Here is a 12,732-nt window from a genome sequence, read left to right as displayed (position 1 = left end):
GGCGTCATGTCTGACAAACCTTTCAGAATTTTTTGAAGAGGTAACCAAAAGGATAGGTGAGGATATTGTCTATATGGGCTTTAATCAATTAAAGCCTTCTAAGTGATTAATGATTTTGCAGCATCTCAGGTTTGTTTAATATATCCTCATCAGTTGTGTGATCCTTTGATCTTTTACTTATAAATTCTGCATTCTGCATGCTTCTTTCTCACTTCACCTCCGAAAGCTTGTGTTTTCAAACAAACCTGTTGAATTATAACCAGGTGGCTGTTAGGTTTCTGACCATATATGAACTTTAGTTAGGCTTTTAACAAGGTGACACACAGCAGCCTATTCATGAAGGTTAGGTCGCGTGGGATCCAGAGAGATCTAGCTAAACAAATTCAAAATTGACTCGATGAGAGGAAGTGGATGGTGATGATTAATGGTTGGCTAGTGGTGTGCCACTAGCGATGCTGGGGCCTTCGTTATTTGTTGTTTACATAAATGATCTGGATGTGAATGTACAAGGCATGATTAGTAAGTTTGCAGATGACACAAAATTAGAAGGTAATGTTGATAGCGAGGGACGTTATCGAAACTTATACTTGATCAGATGGGGAAGTGGTCTGAAGATTGATAAATGCAATTCAATACAGATAAGTATGAGGTGTTGCACTTTGGAAAGTCAAAGCAAGATAGGACTGCTACAGTAAATAGTAAGGTCCTGAGGAGTGTTGTGGAACTGAGGAACCAAGGAGTACAAGTTTGTAATTCGTTGTAAGTGGTGTCAAAGGGAGGCAGGATGGTGAAGAAGGCATTTAGCACACTGGTCTTCATCGGCCAAGGCTTGAGTATAGGAGTTGGGACATCATGTTACAGTTATAGTTCATTGGTTACACCGCACTTAAAGTATTGTGTATAGTTTTGGTGACCCTGTTATAGGAAGTTAAACTGGAAAATATGCAAAGAAGATTTACAGGGATGTTGCCAAGACTGTTAGACCTAAGTTATAGGGAGAGCTTGGCCAGGATAGCACTTTTTTCTTTGGAATATAGGAGAATGAGGGATTATCATTGAGGTGTATAAAATCATGAGCAGCATAGGTAAGATAAATACATATTGTCTTTTTCCTAGGGATGGGGAATTGAAAACCGGAGGGCATAGGTTTAAGGTGAGAGGGGCAAGATTTAAGAAGGACCTGAGGGGTAACTTCTTCACGCAGAGAGTGGTGCGTATATGAAATGGGCTGCCAGAGAAAGTGGTTGAGGCAGGTACAATTAACAAGCATTTGGACAGGCATCTAAGGGACCTGGTCAAAGGCCTTACATAAGTCTATCTTATCCACATCAATATATTTCATCATCTTTTCAAAAAAACTCAATTTAATTAGTCAGAAAGGATCACCCTCAAACAATTTTGTGCTGGCTATGCTTCAATCACTTCCTTTCCAAGTGTTGCTGTTTTTGACCATCACAGACTCAATGGGCCAAAGGGTCTTTTTCTGTGCTGTGACCTCTATGACTCTCAGTTTAGTTGAATTTTGACTTGAAGACAATGAAGTTATGAAGAGGAGTAAGAGGTTACAGATGACACACTTGGAAATATTAATCATGAATAAAATACTTGCTTGATAGAGAACATAAACAGTGGTGAAAAGAGGCATGGCCCTGAATATTACATAACCCACCAGGTGATTTTTCATTCATTCATAGGATGAAGGCGTCACTGGCTAGGTAGCATGTATTGTCATTAAGAGTCAACCACATTGCTGTGGGTCTGGGGTCACATGTAGGCCAGACCAGGTAAGGATGGCAGTTTCCTTCCCTAAAGGACATAGCAAACCACAGGGGTTCAACAATTGACAATGGATTCACGGTCATCATTAGATTGTTATTTCCAGATAGTTATTGAATTCAAATTCCGCCATCTGCTATGGCAGGATTTGAACCCAGGTCCCCAGAACATTATCTGGATTTCCTGGATGAACAGTTCAGCAATAATGCCACTGGGTCATCACATCCCCTAGTTGGGGTTGGCTTGTAAAATATGTTGGGTCCTGAGCTCATCACCTGCCCATCCACCCTGGAGCTCACCCTCTTTTACAGGGGGTCCCCATGTGGACAGAGAGACAGAAAATTGCCAGACAGAGGGCAGCGAGACAGAATGGCAGAAACTTAGAACGCAGAATAAAGCATAGAAATGTACAGCACAGGAACAGGCCCTTCAGCCCATGATGCTATATTGAACTCGAAGCCAAATGAAACATCCCTTCTGCCTGCCATTGATTCATATTCCTCCATTCCTTGCATAGTCATGTGCTTATCTAAAAGTGCTTTAAAATGTCCCTATTGTATTTGCCTCCACCAACATCCTAGCAGTGTGTTCCAAACTCCTACCACTCTCTATATAAAAATCTTGCCCCTCATATCTCGTTTGAATTTCCCCCACACCCCCAACACAACCATGAATGCATGCCCCCTAGTATTAAGTATTTAAACTCTGGGAAAAAGATTCTGATCATCAACACAATCGATGCATCTCATAATTTTATAGACTCCTATTAATTCCCCTCTCAGCGTGCACTGCTCAAGAGAAAACAGCCTGAGTTTTACTAGTGTCTCCTTATAGCTCATCACCTCTAATCCAGGCAGCAAGCTGTAAACCCCTTATGCACCCTCTCCAAAGCCTCCACATCCTTTCTGTAATGTGGTGACCAGAACTGAATGCAATACCCTAAATGTGGCCTAACAAAAGTCTTATAAAGCTGCAACATGACATCCTGACTCTTGTATTCAATTCCCCAACCAATAAAGGCAAGCTTGCCATACATTTTCTTTACTGCCCTTTCAACTTGTGTGGCACTTTCAGGGAGCCATGGACTTAAACCCCAAGATCCCTCTGTACTTCAATGCTGTTCAGTGTCCGTATACTTTGCCTTAATATTCGACCCCCCAATATGTAGCACCTCACACTTGCCTGGATTAAACTCCATTTGCCATTTCTCTGCCCATATCTGCAACTGATCTATATCCCACTATAACCTTTGACAACCTTCTACACTATCCACAACTCCACCTAAATTTGTATCATCTGCAAACTTACTAACCCACCCATCTAAGTCATTTCTATATATCACAAACAGCAAGGTCCTAGTACGATCCTCGAGAACGCCACTAGTCATGTACCCCCAGCCTGAAAAACACCCTTCCACCATTACCCTCTTGCTTCTGTGGGCATGTCAATTCTGAATCCATGTGGCCAAGTCACTGTGGATTTCAAGCATCTTACTCTCCTGGATGAGCTTACCGAGGGGACTTTGTCAAAAGCCTTACTAAAATCCATGTAGACAGCATCCACTGCTCGACCCTTATCAATCACCCTTGTCACGTCCTTGAAAAATTCAGTCAAGTTAGTAAGACATGACCTTCCCATACAAAACCACACTGACTGTCCCTAATTATGTCATAGTCTTCCGATGCACATAAATCCTTCGGAACCAGCAGTGCCCATGACTGAGATAACAAAGTGTGGAGCTGGACGAACACAGCAGGCCAAGCAGCATCTCAGGGGCACAAAAGCTGATATTTTGGGCCTAGACCCTTCATCAGAGAGGGGGATGGGGAGAGGGTTCTGGAATAAATAGGGAGAGAGGGGGAGGGGGACCGAAGATGGAGAGAAAAGAAGATAGGTGGAGAGGAGGTATAGGTGGGGAGGTAGGGTGGGGATAGGTCAGTCCAGGGAAGACGGACAGGTCAAGGAGGTAGGATGAGGTAGTAGGTAGGAAATGGTGGTGCAGCTTGAGGTGGGAGGAGGGGATGGGTGAGAGGAAGAACAGGTTAGGGAGGCAGAGACGAGCTGGTGCCCATGACTGAGCTCTGCACTGCCAGGATTGTTAGAGTTGCCAACCAATCAAATTGGTCAGCATCTCCACACAGTAAGCCTTTTGGCCTGTGAGGAGCAGAAGTCCCAATCTTGGTAGATTTAGCCGCCCACAGCACGGTATGGTTGTGGGCCAGGGTCACTCTTTGTGGGATCATACTGATTTACATTCCTGGGTTGGGCAAAGGGATGTCTGCCAAACCCTCCCCTAAAAAACTAGTCCTGACGAGTGCAAAACTAAAACCCTTGTCATTATTTTTTAAGCAATGTTTCACGATTAAACAGAAAGAAAAAAATAATAGTCTGCACTGCCTAATTTGACAATCCTGTAACACTGAATCTATTGTGCACAAAATGAATTCATTCTAGTGGCGATCTTCTGAATAAATCCAGCAACTGCATCTTGTTGTAATGAAGAATTATTCAATGTGTGCTCAGCTTTTCGCATCCATTCAATAACATTTGAGCAAAGGTTGAATATTAATATTGATGGATTACTATACTATTATTATACCTGCTGCTTCGGAAAATCGCAACATAGCCAAGTGCAGATGCTATACTTCAAATGAACTATTGACAGCTTTCAGACATAATGGGAACTGCAGATGCTGGAAAATCCGAGATAACAAAGTGTGGAGCTGGATGCACACAGCAGGCCAAGCAGCATCTTAGGAGCACAAAAGTTGACGTTTCGGGCCTAGACCCTTCATCAGAAAAGGGGGATGGGGAGAGGATTCTGAAATAAATAGGGAGAGAGTGGGAGGTGGACTGAAGGTGGATAGAGGAGAAGATAGGTGGAGAGGAGAGTATAGGTGGAGAGGTAGGGAGGGGATAGGTCAGTCCGGGGAGGACGGGCAGGTCAAGGGGGCGGGATGAGGTTGGTAGGTAGGAAATGGGGGTGTGTCTTGATGTGGGAGGAGGGGATAGGTGAGAGGGAGAACAGGTTAGGGAGGTGGGGATGAGCTGGGCTGGTTTTGGGATGCAGTGTGGAGAGGGGAGATTTTGAAGCTGATGAAATCCACATTGATACCATTGGGCTGCAGAGTTCCCAAGTGGAATATGAGTTGCTTTTCCTGCAACCTACGGGTGGCATCATTATGGCATTGCAGGAGGCCCAGGATAGACCTGTCGTCTAAGGAATGGGAGGGGGAGTTGAAATGGTTCGCGACTGGGAGATGCAGTTGCTTATTGCGAACCGAGCGTAGGTGTTTTGCAAAGCAATCCTCAAGCCTCCGCTTGGTTTCCCCAATGTAGAGGAAGCCACACCGGGTACAATGGATACAATATACCACATTGGCGGATGTGCAGGTGAACATCTGCTTGATGTGGAAAGTCATCTTGGGGCCTGGGATGCGGGTGAGGGAGGAGGTGTATGGGCAGGTGTAGCACTTCCTGTCGTTGCAGGGAAAAGTGCTAAGTGTGGAGGAGTTGGAGGGGATTGTGGAGCGGACAAGGGAGTCCCAGAGAGAGTGGTCCGTCCAGAAGCAGACAAGGGTGGGGTGGGAAAAATGTCTTTAGTGGTGGGATCGGATTGTAGATGGCGGAAGTGTCAGAGGATGATGCATTGTATCCGGAGGTTGGTGGGGTGGTACGTGAAGACTAGGGGGATTCTCTATTGGCGGCTATTGCAGGATATGAGGGATGAGTTGCAGGAAATGCAGGAGACACAGTTGAGGGCTTTCTCGACGACCGCAGAGGGGAGTTACAGCCTTTGAAGAACGAGGACATCTGGGATGTATGGGAGTGGAATGCCTCATTCTGGGAGCAGATCCGGTGGAGGTGGCCTACGTCCAGGACACCACCCAGGCCCTCCATCTCCTTCAGAACTTCCAATCCACCAGTCCCCAACACTTCATTTTCACCATGGACGTCCAGTCCCTAAATATCTGCATTCTGCATGCAGATGGCCTAAAAGCCCTCCGCTTCTTCCTGTCCTGCAGACCTGACCAGTCCCCCTCCACTGATACCCTCATCCGCCTAGCCAAACTTGTCCTCAGCCTTAACAACTTCGCTTTTGATTCCTCCCACTTCCTACAGACAAAGGGGGTGGCCATGGATACCCGCATGGGCCCCAGCTATGCCTGCCTCTTTGTTAGTTACGTGGAACAGTCCCTCTTCTGCACCTACACAGGCCCCAGCCCCCACCTCTTCCTCTGTTATATTGTTGACTGTATCGGCGCCGCCTCTTGCTCCCAACAGGAGCTCGAACAGTTCAACTACTTCACCAACACCTTCCACCCCAACCTTAAGTTCACCTGGACCATCTCCAACGCATCCCTCACCTTCCTGGACCTCTCTGTCTCCATTTCAGTCAACCAGCTAGAAACTGATGTCCATTTCTAGCCCATCAACTCCCACAGATACCTAGAATACACATCCTTCCTGCAAAAATTCCATCACCTCCACCACATCTGCTCCCAGAGGCTTTCCACTCCCGTACATCCCAGATGTCCTAGTTCTTCAAGGACTGCAATGTCCCCCCCCCCGCGGTGGTCGTGAACGCCCTCGACCATGTCTCCTGCATTTCCCTCAACTTATCACTCACACCCTGCCCCCGCAATAACCGCCCTAAGAGAATTCCCCTCACCCTCACATACCACCCCACCAACCTCCTGATACAACGCATCATCCTCCGACACTTCCACCATCTACAATCCGACCCCACCACCCAAGACATTTTTCCATCCCCACCCTTGTCTGCCTTCCGGACAGACCACTCTCTACGTGACTCCCTTGTCCGCTCCACACTCCCCTCCAACCCCATCACACCTGGCACTTTTCCCTGCAACCGCAGGAAGTGCTACACTTGCCCCCACACCTCCTCCCTCACCCCCAGCCGAGGCCCTAAGATGACTTACCACATCAAGCAGATGTTCACCTGCCAATGTGGTATACTGCATCCACTGTAGCCGGTGTGGCTTCCTCTACATTGGGGAAACCAAGCAGAGGCTTGGAGACCGCTTTGCAGAACACCTCCGCTCGGTTTGTAATAAACAACTGCATCTCCCAGTCGTGAACCATTTTAACTCCCACTCCTATTCCTTAGATGACATGTCCATCCTGGGCCTCCCGCAATGCCACAATGATGCCACCCGAAGGTTGCAGGAACAGCAACTCATATTTCACTTGGGAACCCTGCAGCCCAATGGTATCAATGTGGATTTCATCAGCTTCAAAATCTCCCCTCCCTCCACTGCATCCCAAAACCAGCCCAGCTCGTCTCAGCCTGCCTAATCAGTTCTTCCTCTCACCTATCCCCTCCTCTCAATTCAAGCTGCACCCCCATGTCCTACCTACTAACCTCATCCCGCCTCCTTGACCTGTCCGTCCTCTCCCCTTCCTACCTCTCCACCTATCTTCTCCTCTATCCATTTTCAGTCCACCTTCCCCTCTCTCCCTATTTATTTAAGAACCCTCTCCCCCTCCCCCATTTCTGATGAAGGCACATCCGAGCTTTTGCGCTCCTAAGATGCTGCTTGGTCTGCTGTGCTCATCCAGCTCTGCACTTTGTTATATTGATGGCTTTCAACAGGTTGACAATTTCATTCCACCCAAGACTGACAGATATCTTTATTCTATCTTTTATAAACTGTGTTCATGTAGTCAGCACATGAATCTATTGTCAATGATACAGATTCTTCACTGATAAAGGAATGCCTGTACTAACCTGGCTAAATAAAATAAAGTACAAGGATGTAAATGTCCATCTGACCTGAGGGAACAGGGACTTGTATTAAGGATATAGATAGAATGCTGACTTTTTATTGTCATATTGTTCAAGATTCAGGAACTGATTAATGAATCAAGTAGCTTACATGTCAACAGTACCTGTGTTTGAATATGCTCTAATACTTGGCAGATATTCATTGTTGTTGAGATACATTGGTACAAAAGCTGTGTACTTGCTAATGATATTGCATGCCTTGCTGGTGTGAATTGCATTCAGCTGGTATCTCCTTCCAGAACCTGCAAACAAAAGACAAAATAAATGTGTGTACTGACTATTTAAGTTCAGTATTGATAAGATCATTGTTGAAAAGTAATTTACACCGACAAGCTCTCCCATCCCAGCACATGTGTAAAATGGAAAAAAAAAATGACAATTTAGTTAAACATAGAGATTACAGCAGGCTTAGCATGATAAATATCATGGGAATAGCATTTCAGTCTGTATACAATTCCTCACAATTGAGCAACAGAAAGTGACACATCCTATCTAGCTACTAAACAAATAGAGGTTGGCAATTAAATTCAGCTGTTGTAGTGGGATCAATTAAAAATAAAGTGTTGCAAAAATTGTTCAGTTTTATGTAAAAGCACTTCTGGATATAAAACAAAAATGTGGCAAGAGGGATTTTGTGGTGCAGTGACAGTGTCCCTCGCTCTGAGGTAGCAAGCCTAGGTTCTAGTCCTACTTACTCCAGAGGTATGTAATATAACATTTGTTTTTAAAAAGTGATGTAATAATGTGGAATAGCCATGTTGCTACGTTCTCCCTTCTGTTGGCTTGGCTCAGATAAAGCCATAGGAAACTATACATAGAAGATAGGAACAGAAATAGTCCATTTGGCCCTTTGAGTTTGCTCCATGACTCAATGTGATCATGGCAGAACTTCTATCTCAATGCCATATTCCTTCCTCACCCGTACCCCTTAATGCCTTTAAAGTCTAGAAATATATCTATCCCTTATCTTGAATATATTCAGTGACTTGACCTCAACACCTTCCTGTGGCAAAGAATTACACAGTTTCATTTCCCCTTAAGTGACAAAATCTTGCTTCATCTCAGTCCAAATTTAAATTGTCCCTGGTTTTAAATTCCCACCCAGGGAAAACATCCCCCTGCTAATGTGATAAGCCACATTAGCATTTTACATGCTGCCTGGTGAAGAGAAACCCAGTCAAACTAATCTCTCTTTTTGCGACATTCCTGCCATCCCCAGGATCTGCCTAATGGATCTCCAGTGGATGCTGTCTCTGGTAAATTTATCCTTTCTCAGGTAGGGAAATTAAACATGCACACAATGCCCCAGGTACGGTCTCACACAGGCTCTATATAATTGCGGTAAGACATCCCTACCTTGAAACTCAAATCCTCTTGCAATGAAGGCCAATATACAATTTGCCTTCTGAACTGCTTGCTGCATCTACTTGTCTACTTTCCTTGACTGGTGTACAAAAAGGTATTTGGTATGTTTGCCTTCATTAGTCAGTGCATTAAATATAGGTCATGTTGCAGCTGTACAGGACATTGGTTAGGCCAATTTTGGAATACTGCCTTCTTTTGTGGTCTCCCTGCTAGAGGAAAGATGTTGTTAAACTTAAAAGGATTTGGAAAGGATTTACAAGGATGTTGTCAGGTTTGGAGGGTTTGAGCTACAGGAAGAGGCTGAATAGGCTGGGGCTATTTTTCCTGGAGGCTGAGAAGTGACCTTATAGATGTTTATAAAATCATGAGGAGCATGGATAGGATGAATAGTCAAGGTCATTTCCCCAGGGTAGGGGAGTCCAAAACTAGAGGCACTGGTTTAAGGAAAGAGGGAAAGATTTAAAAGGGATCTGGGGCAACATTTTCGTGCAGAGGATGGTGTGTGTATGGAATGAACTGTCAGAGGAACTAGTAGAGGTTGGAACAGGTATAACATTTAAGAAGGTACCTGGATTGTACATGCATAGGAAAGATTGGAGGGATACAGGCCAAATGCTGGCAAATGGGGCTAGATTAATTTAGGATATCTGGTTGGCATGGACAGGTTGGACTGAAGTTGGATTGTTTCCACGCTGTACATCTCAATGACTGTCTGGCTCTGGCAAGGCCACCCTGATTCCTTTGTACATGCACACTTACCAACGTATCACCATTTAAGTAACACCCTTACTTTCTGTTTTTCACACTGAACTGTATAACTTCACGTTTATCCACATTGGACAACACCAGCAATATGTTTGCCCACTCACACTCAATTTGTCAAAATAATCTTGAAGCATCCTTGCCTCTTCCTCACAGTTTATAATCCTTCTCAGTTTTGTGACATAGGCAAACCTTGAAATGTTACATTGGGTTTCATTATCCAGGTCATTTACACATGTTGTGAATAGCTGTGGCCCATGCACTGATCTTATGGTATCCCCACTAGTCACTAGTGGAAAATGAGCTAATTATTCCCACACTCTGCTTCCTGTCTGTCAACCAATTCTTGACCCAGGTCAAAATCTTACCCCAATCTTGTGTTCTTTAACTGCGCCCATTAACCTCTAATGAAGGGCCTTATCAAAAGTCACTAGCCATTATGAAAGAATGCCCTGGGATTTCAATCAAAGATCACCTGAATATTAAATTACACCTGAATTGCAAACACGGGGGCTGCTATGATACGTGTCATTTAAAAAAATCTTTTAAACAATATTCCCAGCCTAGAAAACCTCCAACTATGAAAGGAAATGGCTCAGCAAATTAGGTTTACAAATATTTGTAAGAAAAGCAAAAAAACAGAGAAAGCAGAAATCTGAAGACTATAAAAAGGAATCAGAGTTAATGTTTTGTGTCTATATGAAGCCTCTTCTGCGTTGAGGCTGCCAGAGAGTGGCTGTGTTTTCTCAAACTTCCTATTTTTACTTCATATTTTATAGTTCAAAAAATTTGTTGGATTCAGAAATAACACCAAATTAGATGTCCTTAGAACAATACAGCACTGGAACAGGCCCTCTGACCCAACATGTCTGTGCAAACCATGATGCTACTGTAAACTCATCCCATCTGCCTGCACATGGCCCATATCCCTCGATTCCCTCAAAGATAATAGGAACTGCAAATGCTGGAGAAGATAGGTGGAGAAGAGACAGACAAATTAAAGAGGTGGGGATGGAGCCAGTAAAGGCGAGTGTAGGTGGGGAGGTAGGGAGGAGATAGGTCAGTCCAGGAAGGACGGACAGGTCAAGGGGGAGGGATGAGGTTAGTAGGTAGGAAATGGGGGTGTGTCTTGAGGTGGGAGAAGGGTATAGGTGAGCGGACCAACTGGTTAGGCAGGCAGGGATGAGCAGGGCTGATTTTGGGATGGGGAGGGGGAGATTTTGAAGCTTGTGAATTCCACATTGATACCATTGGGGCTGCAGGGTTCGCAAGCGGAATATGAGTTGCTGTTCCTGCAACCTTCGGGTGGCATCATTGTGGCACTGTAGGAGGCCCGTGATGGATATGTTGTCTGAGGAATGGGGGGGGGGGTTGGTTGAAATGGTTCGTGACTGGGAGGTGCAGTTGTTTATTGCGAACCAAGCGGACGTCTTCTGCAAAGCGGTCCCCAAGCCTCTGCTTGGTTTCCCCAAAGTAGAGGAAGCCACACCGGGTACAGTGGACGCAGTATACCACATTGGCGATGTGCAGGTGAACCTCTGCTTGATGTGGAAAGTCATCTTGGGGCCTGGGATGGGAGTGAGGGCGGATCCAACGCATCATCCTCCGACACTTCCACCATCTGCAATCCGACCCCACCACCAATGATATTTTCCCCTCCCCACCCTTGTCTGCTTTCTGGAGGGACCACTCTCTCCATGGCTCCCTTGTCCTCTCCACAATCCCCTCCAGCCCCACCATGCTCAGCACTTTTCCCTGCTACCGCAGGAAATGCTACACAAGCCCATACACCTCCACCCTCACCCCCATCCCAGGTCCCCAAGAAGACTTTCCACATCAACTCTGGTCCCAGGATGAGGCATTTTACTCCTGCACATCTCAGATGTCCTCGTTTTTCAAGGACCATAACATCACCCCCGCAGTGGTCGAGAACGCCCTCAACCTTGTCTCCCACATTCCCCGCAACTCATCCCTCACACCTCCTCCCTGTAATAACAACCAAAAAAGAATCACCCTCATCGTCACATACCACCCCACCAACCTCCAGATCCAATGCATCATCCTCTGACACTTCCACCATCTGCAATCTGACTCCACCACACCTCCTCCCTCATCCCTATCCCAGGCCCCAAGAAGACTCTCCACATCAAGCAGAGGTCCTACCTACTAACCTCATCCCACTCCCTTGACCTGTCCATCCTCCCTGGACTGACCTATCTCCTCCCTACTCCTCACCTACACTCACCTTTACTGGCTCCATCCCTGCCCCTTTGACTTGTCTGTCTCCTCTCCACCTACCTTCTCCTCTATCCATCTTTGATCTGCCTCCCCCCTCTCTCTATTTATTTCAGAACCCTCCCCCCACCATTTCTGATGAAGGGTCTAGGCCCAAAACGTCAGGTTTCCTGCTCCTAAGATGCTGCTTGGCCTGCTGTGTTCATCCAGCTCCACACCTTGTTATCTCCCTCTATTCCCTACCTGTTCTTGTTTCTAAGTGTCTCTTAAACATTGCTATCATATCTGCTTCCAACAACTCCCTTGGCAGCACATTCTAGACACGTACCACTCTGTGTGTAAAATCTTTCCTTTCACATCCGTTTAAACTTTCCCCTCTCACTGTAAACATATGCTCCCTGGTATTCAACATTCCACCCTGGGAAAAAAGACTATGAATATCCACTTGATCCATACTTCTCATAACTTCATATTCTTCCATCAGGTCGCCCCTCAGCCTCTAATGCTCCAGAAAGAACAATTCAAGTTTGTCCAACCTCTCTTTGTGATTAATACATTCCAATCAGGTAACGTCTTAGTGAAGTTCTTTTGCACTGACAGCATCATCCTAACACCAAGTCACCCTTTATTTACATTTGCACAGTAACTCTGACTGTGGCCAGTCAGCTCAGACTCAGACCCTGAAGTAAACACGCTGTCTTGCTAAGAGGAAGCATGTGGCTGGCATTGGCATTTATGCTGCTGTTTCATGCACCCTTTCCAAAGCCTCCACATCTTTCCTGTAG

The 12,732-nt window shown here is 45.6% G+C and overlaps 1 protein-coding gene across 4 annotated transcripts in view; it reads right to left on the bottom strand.

The window, feature by feature from the left end:
- vwa5b1 (von Willebrand factor A domain containing 5B1) overlaps positions 1 to 12,732 on the bottom strand; it is a 255,866-nt gene that overhangs the window by 51,435 nt on the left and 191,699 nt on the right. For all 4 annotated transcript variants that reach the window (XM_048561543.2, XM_048561545.2, XM_048561546.2 and 1 more), the window contains one exon: positions 7,690 to 7,827. In XM_048561543.2, the coding sequence (XP_048417500.1) occupies positions 7,690 to 7,827 (138 nt within the window). The remainder of the gene's footprint in view (positions 1 to 7,689; positions 7,828 to 12,732) is intronic.

Source organism: Stegostoma tigrinum, chromosome 28 (assembly GCF_030684315.1).
Source record: "Stegostoma tigrinum isolate sSteTig4 chromosome 28, sSteTig4.hap1, whole genome shotgun sequence".
In the NCBI taxonomy this organism is placed as follows: Eukaryota; Metazoa; Chordata; class Chondrichthyes; order Orectolobiformes; family Stegostomatidae; genus Stegostoma; species Stegostoma tigrinum.
The sequence above is the reverse complement of the archived record's forward strand: the minus strand, read 5'-3'. Positions and strand labels throughout refer to the sequence as shown.